Genomic DNA, 16,745 nt, shown 5'->3' with positions numbered 1-16,745 from the left:
TTGATTCTCTTTTTGAGAATCTTCTTAAAATGCCTGCACCTCTTAGAAAATAGCAAAACTTAAACCTTCAAATATCTGGCTCTTAAACGCCAGTGTAGATTATAAGAGCTTTATATAAATACTTTACCAGCATTAATTGGGATACTTTAAGTATCAAGGGTCTGAATCTCTTACATATTAATTTGGATTGATGATGTACCAGAAATGAATTTCTTTATATTGTAGTAGTTTCAATGTCTTCCTAATTTTTTATTAACTTAGAAAATATGTTGCCTTTTTTCTTCATGAGTGTCGACTGAAATAAATGGCGCAGTCTAAAAGTTGAGTTACGTTTTATTTGGCTGGAGGACTCTATCCATGATGACAGCCTCTCAGATCGCTCTGAGGGACTGCTCCGAAGAGGTAGGGGAGGAGCTGGGATATATAGGAGCTTTACAACAAAGACCAGGTAGATGGAACAGTAAAAGATTACTTGTTATCTAAAGAAAAACAGACATCTAAAGTTAAAGAATTCGGTGCTTTTCTATGTATGCGAGGAAGCAAACACTTCGATTCATTGAATTCATTCCTTTGACAAGCACCTAGCTATCTATGGCCAGTATCTTGTCCTTATTATTCTGAGTCCCCTCAGAGTGCACCATTGTGAGTGGCTGCAGGGGCTGGGCTGCAGGTTTGTCTTCATTGGGGGCTGATGACTTGATGGCTTCAGCATTCTTTATTTACTGATATGGTTTGCAGTATTTTTCGTTCACATGAGTAATGGCATCATTTCCAACCTGATGCCCTCCTTCATCCCTTACCAGAAAGATGCTTCCAGAGAGACTGTATTTTTCTTAACAGCGTTAATGTAGGAATGTTTAAAAAGAAGAGAGTATAAACTTATGTTCTAATCCTTAGGCTTACTGTGGGCTTCCTATCACCTTATTCTGATCAGACTAACTATATTCAGGGGAAATTTTCGGTGAACTGTTGGAATTCTGCTATAAATAGCCATCAAACTTCCTGCTTTGGTTGATTGTCCACTCGGTCCAGATTCTGTTTCATTAGTCTGCCATCTTGTTGTAAATTTGCATTATGTATGAGCTTAGTTTAGACAAGCAACTATTTCAAAGAGATACTTGGAAACAAAACTTTTCCTTCTTCCTCTTTCCATTAACCTGAGCCTCTCGCTCCACTTTTTATCTTTTTTATATTTCAAGTAAGATTTCTTTAGAAACAAGGGTTTCACTCCTTCAAGGAGACGGGGCGGTGGGGGGGGGGGATTGGAAACCACTATTCAGATTAAGTAACTTATGTTTCAGTTTTACCAGAAAGAAGTATCTGTCTAGCTCAATGCAGTGTTGGACATGTTTTTTTTAATGCAAATTATTGATTTGCATTCACTAGTATAACTGATGCATCAGTTGTCACTCTGATATATGTTCAGATTTCGGTTCCCAAATATTAAAAGGTAGCAGAGTTATGCCTGCAGGTGATAGAAACTAGGACATACCATCATATTTACTTCTGTATTTTCTGGCATGTTAAATTAGCACCATATGTTCTTATTAGGAACTTGAAATATCATAAAAGAATGCACATAAAAATATGAAGAATTTGCATACTTGGAAAATATCACTCTAGATCCATACTCACGGTAGTTTAAAATATAATCTGTAGAAGTTTGATTTGGAGGCTTTTTTCTTTCTCTTTTTCTTTTCCTTTCTCTTTTTCTTTTTTCCTCCTGGCTTGATTATCTGTGCCCTGGTCAAAGGTTTAGGATTGGGTTTTACAGTTTTTTTGTTGTTTTTGTTTTTATTTCCTGATGGCATGGTTATAATAAAGCCTTTCTGCTTTTCCTAAAAACAGGGACTGAATGATGCTGTCCTTGATATGGTGGCTTTGCAGAGGAACCACCATACACAGATAAGCCCCATTGATTATTGGTACCTCAGGTCCTGCAGACCTTGCCTTAAGCCTGCTAAAATAGCCCTGTCATCTGCTGGGTTCCGTCTCCATCTTCCTGACCCAGATGAAACTAAATACAGTACCTGACTACACACAAGCCTTTTGGCAGAGCTGTTTCATAAATGATTATAATTGTGTTTCTCAGTTAACAATCTCTTTGCCTAAATAAAGTTCACAGTCATTGATGTTGTATCATCATCCTTCCCCTTACAGATTCAGCCTACAGATATTTCCTCATGAGATAGGCTCTCTCTGCCTTTATTTACCCGAGTAAAGGAGTGTTTTTGCTTTTGGTATTTGGAAAGGAAAGAGGTACATGTATTTGATCAGTCTTACATGTAATTATATAGTTTTAATTCATCTGTAGCCTCTGGCTACCAATTTCAGATTTTCATTTCTTCCATCTGACTCTTGCTTTCTAAGGAAAGTGCATGAGTAGGATTTTGGCCAGGATTAGTAAAACTTTAATGTTTTGGCCCTAATCAGTAGGTGTGGGTATAATTTGTGAAGACTGATAGGAAGGAATATGGCTGAATCATTCAACAATGAATTTAAATCATTCTCAAAAATTGATGCTTTAAGTCTAGTTCATCAGATGGCATATGCTTAATTTAACCAGAAGCTACTTAACGTCAGTTGTTAATAAAACACTTGGAAATGTTGACTCCATTATTAATGGGTTTGAGCTTTCCCCAAAATCTTCTAGATTTAGAAAATGTTTAATTCTTTCCATACAGTGTTTTTGTTTTTGATTGATGAAACCAAGGTCCAAAGCCTCTTTCAGAATAACTATACCTTCCTGACAAATTCCTATTCTTCCTGCTAGACCCAACTCACAAGTATAATTATTTTGCGTAAAATTCCCCATCTTCCCTCTTACTCACTTCCTTCTCTGTGTCCCACTGCCCAGTGAGTCTACCAGAATTTCTGGTTGCAGAACTGATTGTATGTTCTTGTTTAGGAAAAGTTTGGGGGAGGGGTGCATGAAGGGGGCTGTCTTTCAGGCATAGCTGGATTGAGGACCCTAAACAATGTCAACAGGAGTATTTCCCTTTCTGTCTTTCTATGCTTTTCTCCATGTAGTGGCAGGTCCTGATTATTCTTTTCATCATCACTATCAGCCTTGTTTGGGGCATATGTCCAAGTCTGTATTAATCAGTGTCTGCAGAGACAGAACACACTAATTGGTTAACCTAAGTCATATGTACTCAGCTCTGATGGTGGAAAGGCCTCCTAACTGATAGCACAAGAGTTGTGGCAGGCGTGGTTCCGAGGGGAAGTTGGGGCAGAGAGAAACAAGCATCTTCGTTACTCCAGTGACCCAGTGCCTGCTGTGTACCCTAGAAGTGATGGACTGCTGAAGGGGAGAAACTGTCCTGCTCAACTTTCTATTTTGAGCACATTAATGGGCAAACTGTAGGTGCTTCAAAAATGATCGCTGAACAGTGGTTTCATTCGGTCAGTTGGATATTTCCCCCTTTTCTATGCCATTAACTGAGAAATTTATGGTTTGGCTAAAGGGAGTTCTTCTTGGTATTGGGATAGTGGTGCTGACCTGGTGAGAATGGCCATCCTAATAGCCAAGGAGCCTCTGGAGAAAGGTTTAGCCACTGGGGACAAATCTGGAGAGAAAATAAGACTACCGCTCTGCATTCTTTTTCAGTACTCATCTCTAGACAAATTTTGACATTATTGTAAAGCATCTTCCTCCCTAAGAAAAACGGTTGTAAATTATTTTGTTTTTAGCTTTCTTTCTATTCAAAAGTGCCCTTAATCTCAGGCAGTCAACTTCCTATTTAATCTGTTTCTATCCCTCAGTTATTCACTTGAGGTATTAGGCCCCTTGTCCAGATTTCTAGTTCAAAGGACTTCTGAGAGGTGAGGAGGAAGCCAGAAGGAATTCTTGTGAGTGTTTTTAAACAAGAATCAAATAGATAACATCAATGAATCCTGGAAGCAGCTGTTGATTTGAAGTTGTTTCTTAACAGCAAGCAGTGGGCTGGGGGCGAGGGGGAAACATAGGGCCCTTGAGTTCTTCTTACTATCTATAATAATTCTAACATTAACTGATAGAGTTTGTTGGAGACTTTCAAGGAACCTTGGCTTGTTACAGACATAGAAAAGCTCAAGAAGTATACACAAGAAATGGAGGGTCAGAAGTAAGAGGAAGCCTTCTTTGCTTATTATATTCCTAATACTAGGTACCTGTTTTGTATACCAAGAAAAATATTTTATTTAATAAGCAAAAAGCCAGAAGAATCTAAATGCTTTTGAGGATGCTAACACATATGAATGTGTTATTCTCACTCAGGTGGACAAAATCTTGGAAATGGCCTCCCTGGAGGGTACTTCCACCTGGGGCAGGCGACAGATGATAAACTTCCCCAAGATCATTAGAAATATCAGAATTCTGCTTATGAAGACAATTATAATTTTAACCCAAAATATTCTACATCTTTCTAAGTACGCATTAGCTAGGAGGAACCCAAGTTAATCATAAAACACATAACCATTTTTTGTACAGCATTTTCCAGTAAGCAGTATCACTTACTTTTAAGCCTGTTTAATTCAGCTCACATGAGTAAACTCAAGATTTATTCTATGTATCAAATACCTTTTATGAATTACTAGTTTTTTATAACTAAGCTCCCTTATGAGCTTATTACTTTTTCAGAACTGTAGGTGGGTAAACAGGGTATAGTGAAGCAGTGAGGGTCTTTCGCTTGGAGGTCTTAAAACAACTTAGCTGCGGGCAGATTTTCTATACGAGGGTGTTTTCCTTTATCCTGAGCTGCAGTTTGACTCCCTTGGATATTTTCTGTGTAGAGTGGTGGCGACATTTCCAAATCTGTATTTGTTTTGCTGAGACGTTGAGCTGCTTATCCAGGAGGCAGGGAGAACCAGTAATGGCTGCCTGTTGCCGTCTTTGCTCTGAAGTGAAGGATTAACGTAGGAAGTTCCAAAAGAACTGGATTTTGGCTCATGGAGCATTTATGAAATGAATGGAGAAACAAAATGTCTCTTCTCAGAATTGGGTATCTATGGGCGTTCATTTTTATGCCTAGTCTCTTCAGAATTAGCCTGTGACACTGTATTTCTGAAACATTTTTCTATCAGGTGGTTCTCTCTGAGTGGCCTAGTTTATGGGAACCTAGGAGAGTTTTTTTTAAATCAGTTTATTAAGCAACTGATAAAAAAAATTGTTTAAAAAAATTGTTTTGAACCATGAAAAGGGTTTAGCAATAACGTTTCCACAAGGAATAATGGAGAGTGCAGAGGACACCATAGTCATGCTTCATAGCTAGGAGGAGTTCCAGCTTAAGGATAAGTGTGTTTCAGTGAAATGCATTCCTCTTTTGGCTTTAAGTACACATTGGTACTTCATACGGAATATTTTGAGACTTCTAAGTTCTGGTAACATATCCAGATTTAGGATTTATAGAAGTTGCTGGGAGTTGGGGGGAGGTTGGTAGGCTTTCATTCTCTCTCTCTCTTTTTTTTTTTTATAGTTAATATTGATTTTTGGATTAGAATATAAATGAGGTAACAGATACTACATTTGGATTGGTTTACTTCATGATTGTGGTTTACAAATGGTAGTGATATCATAGATTAACAGCCTTTATTAATTAGAAAACCAGACTTGCATGTACTAAATTTTAATTCCTGGTGCATTGGATTTTGTTTCTGTGTGTTTTTGATTTTTAGAGCTACTTTATGTCCTGCAGAATTTATTTGGATTCTGAAGTCGATGATAAATTCTTACCCTATCTTTTAAGAGACATTTATAGTCACATTGGAAGCCATGCTAATTCTCAACTGCCCAAGTTTTACTAATTTTATTTTCTTAACCTTTGTTTTTAAGGAACTTGGGAAAGTAGACCTAAATTTCTACCTTAATGTATTAGGTCATTTAAGTAATTTTTTCAGTTCCCTCACACACACATACAGGTTTTTCATTTTTCAAAAAGATCCCCTAAAGTCAGTAAGAGTTATTACTTGCTGTGATGCTGAGTCCCCAGCTTTCCCCATCTCAGCATTCATTCTGTGACCATAAGTGAGTGCCTTTGCCCAGGTGTGGTACTGGCTGGCAGGCAAGTTACACAACCATTTGTGTCTTTAGTTTGGGTCATACAGAAGTATAAACTTTAAAGGATACTATAGCAATGTGCAGGGTAGTACCCAGACAACAAAAACTTCTTTTCCCTGGCACTCAAAATTATGTGGTAATGATGCTGAAATGGTGAACGTTTTTCTGTTTTCAGAGATTCAACATCACAAGGAGAAAAAGCACTCAACACTTGATTTTAAAATAATCGGTTGGTATTATTAACCTAATTCTCAACTTTAAATAAGTTCATCACCAAACTAGTTTTTAATCAGAATTGTGCCACATTAAATTCATGTTATCTGTAACATAGAATGTCCTGTTAAAAATAGAAAAGATCAGAGAGCACTTATTTTGCCTGCCTGCGTTAAGTATGCAGAACATGCTAGATAAGTGTATCTACTCACCTTTTTTGTCAGACTGGGCCAGGGTTTGTGATCCTACCATCAGCGGAATTAGTAAATATTACAAGTTGTACATGTTTTGACTTGACTTAAATTTTTTTTTCCAATAGAAACTATGTTCCAACTTCCTGTCAACAATCTTGGCAGTTTAAGAAAAGCCCGGAAAACTGTGAAAAAAATACTTAGTGACATTGGGTTGGAATACTGTAAAGAACACATAGAAGTAAGTAGCATGTCATTTTTTAATTTTCACATGACTCAGCTTCTGATCCATTACTTTGTGTTAGTGGCCAGGATCGTTAATTCTTAGATGTGATTCTGAATTTTAACTGCAGCATTAGCTTTGCCAGAGCTTTCTCAATTAGCCTAACTTGTTCCCTTCTCCCTAAAACGGGCTTTTTCATCTTTGCATCCTGAAGCAAAAGCAGCTACCATTGAGGACGTACCATGTCAGATATTTTTTACTAGGTGCTTTAAAATGATCTCTCAATGCAAATCCTTAAAACAACCCCAGGGGGGGCATAGGAATTCTTATCTCCAGTTTACAGATGAAGAACCAGTAAACAGGTCCACCTCATAGCTAAGCATGTGGCAGGGTCTGTCTGTGGGACTCCAGAGCCTGTTCTCGCTCTGATACGCCTGAATGTTCTGGTTGATCTTCTGATTGCTGAGGCATGGTGATTTGGGTGCTTGTTGTCTTTCCTTGGGATTTGAGCATTTGTTGGCCCTTTTGACCCATCATAGACTATTATCTTCCCCTGTGTAACAGTTTGGACTTCACAAACTGTTTTTCTAGCCTTTTTATTCTGTGTGCTTTATAATAGCCCTGTGGGATAGCCAGTGCAGTGGTCTCCTTTTCCAGATCTCATTACTCCAGTCTTGTGGTTGTTGACCAAAAAGCTCTGATTAAAAAGAAATGTTAAAGCTGTTTTCCCCATTAGCCCTTTAAATTCCAGCTGGCCAGGGACCATAACTACATTGTCCATCTGTGTCTCCTTAGCACCCAGCACAGTGCTGGGCACATAATAGGCACTCAGTAAATGTTTGGATGGAATCGAAAGTTTAAAAAAAAAAAAAAGCAGTTTCCTTCATGCAACAAGTTTTCTTTTCCTGATTCCCACTAATCCTACTCTAGGGGTATGTCATGAAGATGGAAGCTTCTCAAAGGTTTCTTTAGTTATGTTGTCCCTGGTGTGGAAGTTCACTCCACTCGTTCTCCAACCCCTCAAGTCCTGTCAGGTAGATCTGCCTGATGCAGCAGTCCATGTACTTCAATATGCAGTGGGGTAGTCTTCACAAGAATAAACAATGCAAATGTTAGAGGTGCCTTTTCTATCCTGCATTTGATTTGTTTCTCCCATTATTGCATCCACTACGTACTCTGGAATTGATGTGTACTTGATTTTCCCCATACTGAACTGTGAACCTTTTAGGAACAAGAGGAATTTTACCGTAAAACTTTTTATGTTCCTATCTCAGGCTTGGGGAGGTCAAATTTTTACAAAGAGTATAAATTTAAATTTAATATTATACTAGTTGCTTTCTTTGAATAGATTTCCTCCTTTGGGGGTTCAGAAACCCTGAGTTTTCTTCCGAGTCCAATTCCACCCCTCCCAAACCCCATCACGAAAGACTTTTTTTTTTTTTTTTTTTTTTTTTTTGCACAGAACCAGAATATCACATCTGTAGTACTGTAAGTGAACGCTGATATCTTATATACTCCATTCCAGTACTATAACTGATGAGTTACAATACTCTTATGAAGGGTGCTTTGGTATTAATATGTGGCTGAATTTTTTTTTACTTAGTTACAACTTCCAGCCACTTCCCTGAAAACTTGGCTGATCATTTGGGGACTATTTGGTTGATATAAAATATTCAGTGTTACATCGTATGCCTTTCTTTGAATTTACTAAGGGCTTTATCACTCCTAGTTTTAATTCTCTGTGGAGTTGATTTTCCTGTGCATCTGTCCAGTCCTAGTTAAGAAATAGGATTTGTATGTAAACTTGGGCTAGAGTTGATACCATGTTTTTTTGTAAACTTCTTTCACTGTTTTCTAGGACTTTAAACAGTTTGAACCTAATGACTTTTATTTGAAAAACACTACATGGGAGGATGTAGGACTATGGGACCCTTCACTTACAAAAAACCAGGTAAGTTACATGGGAGACTTCCCCAAAAGGCTGCATCCTTCCGTTTTCTGCTCTAAAGCTTTCATAGTGATGCATTATTTAGAGCCAGCATCCTATCGTGAGAAGTGTCAAAATTGATTTCATATTTTCCTAAGAGGTAGGGAAAACTAGGAAGAACTTTTGTTCTTGTCTGTCATTGTACTGAAACTTCAAGTGTAAGGATAGAAAGTTTTGTTACTTAAAGGTTGTGAAGCCCACTGTATACCAGCATTCCCCTCTAGTCCCCCTCCCACCTCCCTGCCAAAAGTATTTGGCTCTCTTCTAATTCTAAAATGTTCCCTCCAGCATCCTATTCACCTAGGGTATCCATCAGTCCTTGTTTTTTCTAGAGAGGGGAAGACACGACTCTTTCTTCCATTACATTTTCTTACTCATCTATGTTGTTATGCAGACTCTATGGGGTGGCCTCAGCTAGCACATGGGGGATGGAATAGGTGGCTCTGTAGGGTGGCAGAGCTTAACTTTTTTGGAGTTAAAAACGATATAGATAGTCCAAGACACCAGCAATGCCAACAAATACCAACAGGTGACAACATAACAAAAATAAAGGGAGTCATAGGTGGTGTCTCCTTTTCTACGAATTATATACCATCCCCTATTTCAGCAGTGATTGTGATTCTGGATTATTGATCTGTTCATCTATCAGAACATACTTGGCAGGGAATCAGTACTTTTAAACTCCACCTCAGAAATTTGATAATATAGTGATCTGGTTCTTTTTTGTTGATACCCCAGGGAAGGGGATTAACCAGCAGTCTTAAAATACGAAAGCTTTCCAGTGGGACACACCATTTAGTTAATTCAGTTTCACAAATACTAAAGGAAAAGTGAAGTATTTCATTTTGGTTCAAACCAGTATCTGAAACAAGGTAAGTTTTTAGGGAAAAGAGCTAACCTCTTGCCAAGTTTGTGTTTCACTTTCTTCAAAGGACCGACTGCACAAGTGTTAATGAGCATGGTTCTGGCAGTTGCTCTTTGATATCAGTATATTCTGCAGTGCTTTACTTTATAGGCTTTTTAACACCTTGCACTCCTCACAGTCTATAGGAAATTTTTATTTAACTTCTTAATTTGAATCAAAGCAGCTATCACTTCATTACTTCTTTTGAAGCTGCTCTTGCTTGAGAAGAAGGAATAGCATGGCTTGTAGAAAAAAGCTGACTTTTCAAATCAGTAATTTTTTTGATCTGCAGTATAATCTGAATACTGCACTCTACTTCGATCAGAGGGGGAAATGTTTGAGATTTTTGAAGTTGTTCCTTTTTTCTATGAAAATTTTTCCATGATGGGGAGGATCAAAGGTGTATTTGTTGCCTTAAGTGCATTGTAACACTCTGGGCCCTGAATTTTACCATATAGTAAATCTGAAGCCCTCAGCAGTTTACTGAGTCATGGAGTGAAGATGATTTCACCTGGCTTATTCATGTCTTTTCTAACTATAAAATGTTTGTCTTTGTCTTTTGTTTATCTTTTCTAAAAACTTGGAGGGAGAACTTAGAATTGAGTTTTTATTTATAACACAGTGTGATACCAAAAAAGTAGTTTAAAACAGCTTTCTCATTTGAGTTTATGGCCCATAAATTTATTTTGCAAAAGGAAAAAAATTATACTCAAATCAATGCAACACAGAGTTTTGGTTCTAAAAATAGCATTATGTCTCTAAAATTGAGACTGGGGAAAAACCTAGAACCTGTTACTGCCTGTCTGAAGTGGCATTCTGATTCCAGTTTTTGTCTTTTCTTTAGGACTATCGGACAAAACCTTTTTGCTGCAGTGCTTGTCCATTTTCTTCAAAATTCTTTTCTGCATACAAAAGTCATTTCCGGAATGTCCATAGTGAAGACTTTGAAAATAGGATTCTCCTTAATTGCCCCTACTGTACCTTCAATGCAGACAAAAAGACTCTGGAAACACACATTAAAATATTTCATGCTCCAAACGCCAGCGCACCAAGTAGCAGCCTCAGCACTTTCAAAGATAAAAGCAAAACTGATGGCCTTAAACCTAAGCAGGCTGACAGTGTAGAGCAAGCTGTTTATTACTGTAAGAAGTGCACTTACCGAGACCCTCTCTATGAAATAGTTAGGAAGCACATTTACAGGGAACATTTTCAACATGTGGCGGCACCTTACATAGCAAAGGCAGGCGAAAAATCACTCAATGGTGCAGTCCCCTTAGGCTCAAATGCCCGGGAAGAGGGTAGTATTCACTGCAAGCGATGCCTTTTCATGCCAAAGTCCTATGAAGCTTTGGTTCAACATGTCATTGAAGACCACGAACGCATAGGCTATCAGGTCACTGCCATGATTGGGCACACAAATGTGGTGGTTCCCCGATCCAAACCCTTGATGCTAATTGCTCCCAAACCTCAAGAGAAGAAAGGCATGGGACTTCAATCAAGAATTGGTTCCCTTGCTTCTGGAAACGTCCGGTCTTTGCCGTCACAGCAGATGGTGAATCGACTCTCAATACCAAAGCCTAACTTAAATTCTACAGGAGTGAACATGATGTCTAATGTTCACCTACAGCAGAACAACTATGGGGTCAAATCTGTAGGCCAGGGCTATGGCGTTGGTCAGTCAATGAGACTGGGTCTCAGTGGCAATGCACCAGTTTCCATCCCTCAACAGTCTCAGTCTGTGAAGCAGTTACTTCCAAGTGGAAACGGAAGATCTTACGGGCTTGGGTCAGAGCAGAGGTCCCAGGCACCAGCAAGATACTCCCTGCAGCCTGCAAATGCCTCTTCTCTCTCATCGAGCCAGTTAAAGTCTCCTTCCCTCTCCCAGTCACAGGCATCCAGAGTATTAGGTCAGTCCAGTTCCAAACCTACTGCAGCTGCCACTGGCCCTCCCCCGCCCAATACTTCTTCAACTCAGAAGTGGAAAATATGTACAATCTGTAATGAGCTTTTTCCTGAAAATGTCTATAGCGTGCACTTCGAAAAAGAACATAAAGCTGAGAAAGTCCCAGCAGTAGCCAACTACATCATGAAAATACACAACTTTACTAGCAAATGCCTCTACTGTAATCGCTATCTGCCCACAGACACTCTGCTCAACCACATGTTAATTCATGGTCTGTCTTGTCCATATTGCCGTTCAACCTTCAATGATGTGGAAAAGATGGCGGCACACATGCGGATGGTTCACATTGATGAAGAGATGGGACCTAAAACAGATTCTACTCTGAGTTTTGATTTGACATTGCAGCAGGGTAGTCACACTAACATCCATCTCCTTGTAACCACATACAACCTGAGGGATGCCCCTGCCGAATCTGTTGCTTACCATGCCCAGAATAACCCTCCAGTCCCCCCAAAGCCACAACCAAAAGTTCAGGAAAAGGCAGATATCCCTGTTAAAAGTTCACCTCAAGCTGCAGTGCCCTATAAAAAAGATGTCGGGAAAACCCTTTGCCCTCTTTGCTTCTCAATCCTGAAAGGACCCATATCTGATGCACTTGCACATCACTTACGAGAGAGGCACCAAGTCATTCAGACGGTTCACCCAGTGGAGAAAAAGCTCACCTACAAATGTATCCACTGCCTTGGTGTGTATACCAGCAATATGACCGCCTCGACGATCACTCTGCATCTAGTTCACTGCAGGGGTGTTGGAAAGACCCAGAATGGCCAAGATAAGACGAATGCACCCTCTCGGCTTAACCAGTCACCAGGCCTGGCACCTGTGAAGCGCACTTATGAGCAAATGGAATTTCCCTTGCTGAAAAAGCGAAAGTTAGATGATGATAGTGATTCACCCAGCTTCTTTGAAGAGAAACCTGAGGAGCCTGTTGTTTTAGCTTTAGACCCCAAGGGTCATGAAGATGATTCCTATGAAGCCAGGAAAAGCTTCCTAACAAAATACTTCAACAAACAACCGTATCCCACCAGGAGAGAGATTGAGAAGCTGGCGGCCAGTTTATGGTTGTGGAAGAGTGACATTGCTTCCCATTTTAGTAACAAGAGGAAGAAGTGTGTCCGAGACTGTGAAAAATACAAGCCTGGTGTGTTACTGGGTTTCAACATGAAAGAATTAAACAAGGTTAAGCATGAGATGGATTTTGATGCTGAGTGGCTATTTGAAAATCATGATGAGAAGGATTCCAGAGTCAATGCTAGTAAAACTGCTGACAAGAAGCTCAACCTTGGGAAGGAAGATGACAGTTCCTCTGACAGTTTTGAAAATTTGGAAGAAGAATCCAATGGAAGTGGTAGCCCTTTTGATCCTGTTTTTGAAGTTGAGCCTAAAATCCCCAATGATAACCCAGAGGAACACATACCGAAGGTAATTTCTGAGGATGCTTTAGAATCTGAGGAGAAGCTAGACCAAAAAGAGGAGGATGGTTCAAAATATGAAACTATTCATTTGACTGAGGAACCAACCAAACTAATGCCTGATGCCTCTGATAGTGAGGTTGACCAAGACGATGTCGTTGAGTGGAAAGATGGTGCTTCTCCGTCTGAGAGCGGCCCTGGTTCCCAACAAGTGTCGGACTTTGAGGACAACCCATGTGAAATGAAACCAGGAACCTGGTCCGATGAGTCTTCCCAGAGTGAAGATGCAAGGAGCAGTAAGCCAGCTGCCAAAAAAAAGGCTACCATGCAAGGTGACAGAGAGCAGTTGAAATGGAAGAATAGTTCCTATGGAAAAGTTGAAGGGTTTTGGTCCAAGGACCAGTCACAGTGGAAGAATGCAACTGAAAATGATGAGCGCTTATCCAACCCACAGATTGAGTGGCAGAATAGCACAATTGACAGTGAGGACGGGGAGCAGTTTGACAACATGACTGATGGAGTAGCTGAGCCCATGCATGGCAGCTTAACCGGAGTTAAACTGAGCAGCCAACAGGCCTGAGTGCCAGGTTCTCCGGAGTCAGTGACAAACGCTGCAGCCTGGAACTCTGTTCTCCTTCAGAATGACTGCAAAGCTGTATTCTGATTGGTACTGCCTTTTGAGTGCTGGATCATCAGGCTGTGGGGACATGTGGCCACTGTGATCCCAGTGGTTATTTCTAAGTCTGTGACACGTGATTGGCTGATCTTGCTTTAGAACGTGCTGTGACAACACAGTAACTAAATGTGAAAAACCAGTAACTTGGTGGCTCATGAACACACAGGAGGAAAAGCAGAGGTTTATTTTATCTGCCTTCTCAGCATTTCTTTCCCTCTGTAAAATGTTTGGTTGGATGTCCTTGGGAAGCGTTCTCGCTTCACATGGTAGTGTAGGGCCAACATACAAGCTACCAGTCCAATGTGTATAGTAGACTTTGGGGAAATCGATTTTTTTCATGTATTCATTCTGAATAGTTGAAATGTATATTTGTACAGTCTTTTAGACCTATTCAAGTGATGCTTATGATATTGTTATTGTGTACCCATCATAGATTTGTTTTTTTGGGGTTTTTTTTGTTTGTTTTTTTAGTGTTGCCCTTGCTGTGTAATAAACGCTGTATCTAGTTGACCTAGCAAAAGCCTGAAACTACCCTAGTGTGGACTTCGGGACAGACTTAGTTTTTGCACATAACCTTGTACAATCTCACAACAGAGGCCAGCCACATAAGATATATATCTGGACTCTCTTGTATTATAGAATTTTTCTTGTTCTGAATATCCATGACATTACAGCTGACAAAAACAAAAACTGGTATTTCAGATGTTTTCTGAAATCTTTTAAGCTAAAATCACATGCAAGAATTGACTTTGCAGCTACTAATTTTGACACCTTTTAGATCTGTATGAAAGTGTGTTGTGTTGAAGCAGCAAACCAAGGAGTGCTGCCTTTTGGATATTTAGTTTTATCTTTAGTTAAACACCACCCTGGTGTCTTCATTTATACCATCTAATATATGACACACTGTTGTAGTATGTATAATTTTGTGGTCTTTATTTCCCTTTGTATTCATTTTACGCATCTAAATAAATTGCTGTATTGTGCTTAATGTAAATATTTGCTTTATTACACATTACAGTCCTCTGTGTCCACTATGTCTTGTGCCAGTTGATGCCGTGGCTCTTCCATCAGAGATGGAGGCCACAGCCGCTGAGGAAACTTGTGGAAGATCAAGATCTGCCACTGGCAGGAGGAATGCTTTCTCTCAAGGCACCTGTTATAAAACCTTTGGTTTTGTTTTGTCTTTTTCCTTTTAAACTGCTAAAATAAACATCCTTGAATTTTTTTCAGTTCCCCTTTTGTTAAGGACCGGAGCCTGCTTATATATGTAAATGTCTCGATGATAAAAGGATGTAAACATAAATTAGCGTTAATTTGCAAGCAGAATCTTAATGCCCTGGTGTTCTTTCTTCTAAATGAAGTAAATGTTAGTTTTCATCTTATAATGGGAGCAAGTGTACTAAACAGGCAACTACTCTGCTTTTGTTAAAACTCTTCGACCATCTTGCTATTAAGAAAAAGGCTTTGGAGATCACGTTTGGAGGGCTTTCAAGCTGCAAGGAGCTGGTATGGTGTGTTTACTGTGCATAGATTCCCAAGAGCAACTTGAACCAAGAGACTGGAAAGTTGTAAGAAGGCAGAATTAGGCCAGCGGTTTTGGCAATTATAACGATGATGAGATACTCCAGTCCATGCAGAGGTCACTGCCTCTCAGGGACATTGGCCTAAAGAGTTCTAAAGTGGTTGGTTTCTATAACTTCTAAGACTTTCTAGAAGATTTCATCTTGTTGATGCTGCTTTACCTGAGGTTTGACCAAACCTACCCCTAAAAGGATAAGTTGTGCATTTGGGGCTGGTGTGGAGCTATTTTAAGTCTGTTTTAGAGGTAGATTGTGAATTCTGTGGACACCAGCTAACATTTAGAATGGGATGTCCCCAAATTAAGATGTTACAAATTACTAAGTTAGAAAACCTGGCATTGAGAAAGTCTGTTTCTCTTACTTGAGAACAGTAATACCAGCTGAAATTAAGCCATCGCATATTTGTTTTGAAATTACCCTTCCTAATTAACAAGTAGGAAGAACTTAGCCTGGGCTTATGAGTCCTACGTGGAGTACTAATGAAACTTGTGCAAAATAATTGGGGGGGGGGGGGCGTTCCTAGTTGGACATTCGAGCAAAGACAGATGAGCGTGCTTCCTTGCTGAGATGGTGGGAGTGGGCCTTGTTGGCATTCAGAAGACTTTAGCCCCCTGAGAACTGGAAATGAGGAAGATCCCCAACTAGAAATGTTGCAGAAGCCCTGGAAGTGTCTCAATAAAAGCCATTTTAAAAGAACGTCGTTGCTACTGTTTGTTTTCGGAATAATATGGAAATAAAAGCTGCCAATCTGCCATCTTCTGATTAGAGAAGGTCTATAACTGTAGACTGAACAATTCTGTAGATTTTAAATAGGAAAAACATACTTCAGAGAACTTTTTGCCCTTCACATTTCCTTGTGGCCATGAGCCACCGAGCCTGGGTAAACACTTAAGATTTCTCTCCCTTTTCAGCACATTGAAACATTTTCTTGTCCTAACTTTGGTTCCCTGTCATTGAGCAGTAAAGGGTCTGCTTCAGACTGTTCTTTGTCCCCTCTTAAGATCTGAGCAGAAAAAGATCTGCCCCCTTTTTTCCCTCTAGTTGTATTGTCTGGTCCAAATGCCTGCCTGTTTGTAAAGACACACACTACTTCAGCGGAGAACAAGATAAGTGCCAGATTTGAAAATCATGTCAAAGACTGGGGGATGCCCCACCTGAAATATTTTCTAGAAGCCATTGGACCTGCTTTTGCCAAGTGAGTATTGCCGTAGAGAGGGATGATTTCCCTACTGTGGACTACAGGCACCTACCCCTCAAAATGGGGCTCCCAGATCATCTCTCGGTGTTTCTATGCCACTGAAGCTTGAGGACCACTTGGAGTGAAGGAAAAATCTGTTTCTTCCCAACGAGATAAGGTAGAACATACTGAATATGTGGATTTCACACAGCAGCCAGTCAGCCTTCTGCCACCGCATAGGTAATGATCTTTTCTACCCATTGTGACCCTGATTTCTAATCTACCCTGTTCATTGGATTGGTACCAATTGCAGGCATGTTTCACCGAAATGTGTAGGAAAATCTCGTTTCTAAACCCCCAGAAGACTGAAAAGAGACTGCTG

At 39.8% G+C, this 16,745-nt stretch overlaps 1 protein-coding gene across 5 annotated transcripts in view; it reads left to right on the top strand.

Moving 5' to 3' along the window:
- ADNP (activity dependent neuroprotector homeobox) overlaps window positions 1–14,831 on the top strand; it is a 29,715-nt gene extending 14,884 nt beyond the window's left edge. For 3 of the 5 annotated variants that reach the window (XM_074347438.1, XM_045519297.2, XM_045519298.2), the window contains exons 2-4: window positions 6,570–6,682; window positions 8,523–8,615; window positions 10,400–14,831. In XM_074347438.1, coding sequence (XP_074203539.1) covers window positions 6,575–6,682; window positions 8,523–8,615; window positions 10,400–13,510 — 3,312 coding nt within the window. In that variant the 5' untranslated portion in view covers window positions 6,570–6,574 and the 3' untranslated portion in view covers window positions 13,511–14,831. Of the gene's footprint in view, window positions 1–1,272; window positions 6,267–6,569; window positions 6,683–8,522; window positions 8,616–10,399 lie in introns of those variants that run through there. The other 2 variants (XM_010958611.3, XM_074347440.1) reach the window with 2 other exon arrangements.
- Window positions 14,832–16,745: the final 1,914 nt, after the last annotated feature.

This window comes from Camelus bactrianus, chromosome 19, assembly GCF_048773025.1.
Source record: "Camelus bactrianus isolate YW-2024 breed Bactrian camel chromosome 19, ASM4877302v1, whole genome shotgun sequence".
Taxonomy (NCBI): Eukaryota; Metazoa; Chordata; class Mammalia; order Artiodactyla; family Camelidae; genus Camelus; species Camelus bactrianus.
The sequence above is the reverse complement of the archived record's forward strand: the minus strand, read 5'-3'. Positions and strand labels throughout refer to the sequence as shown.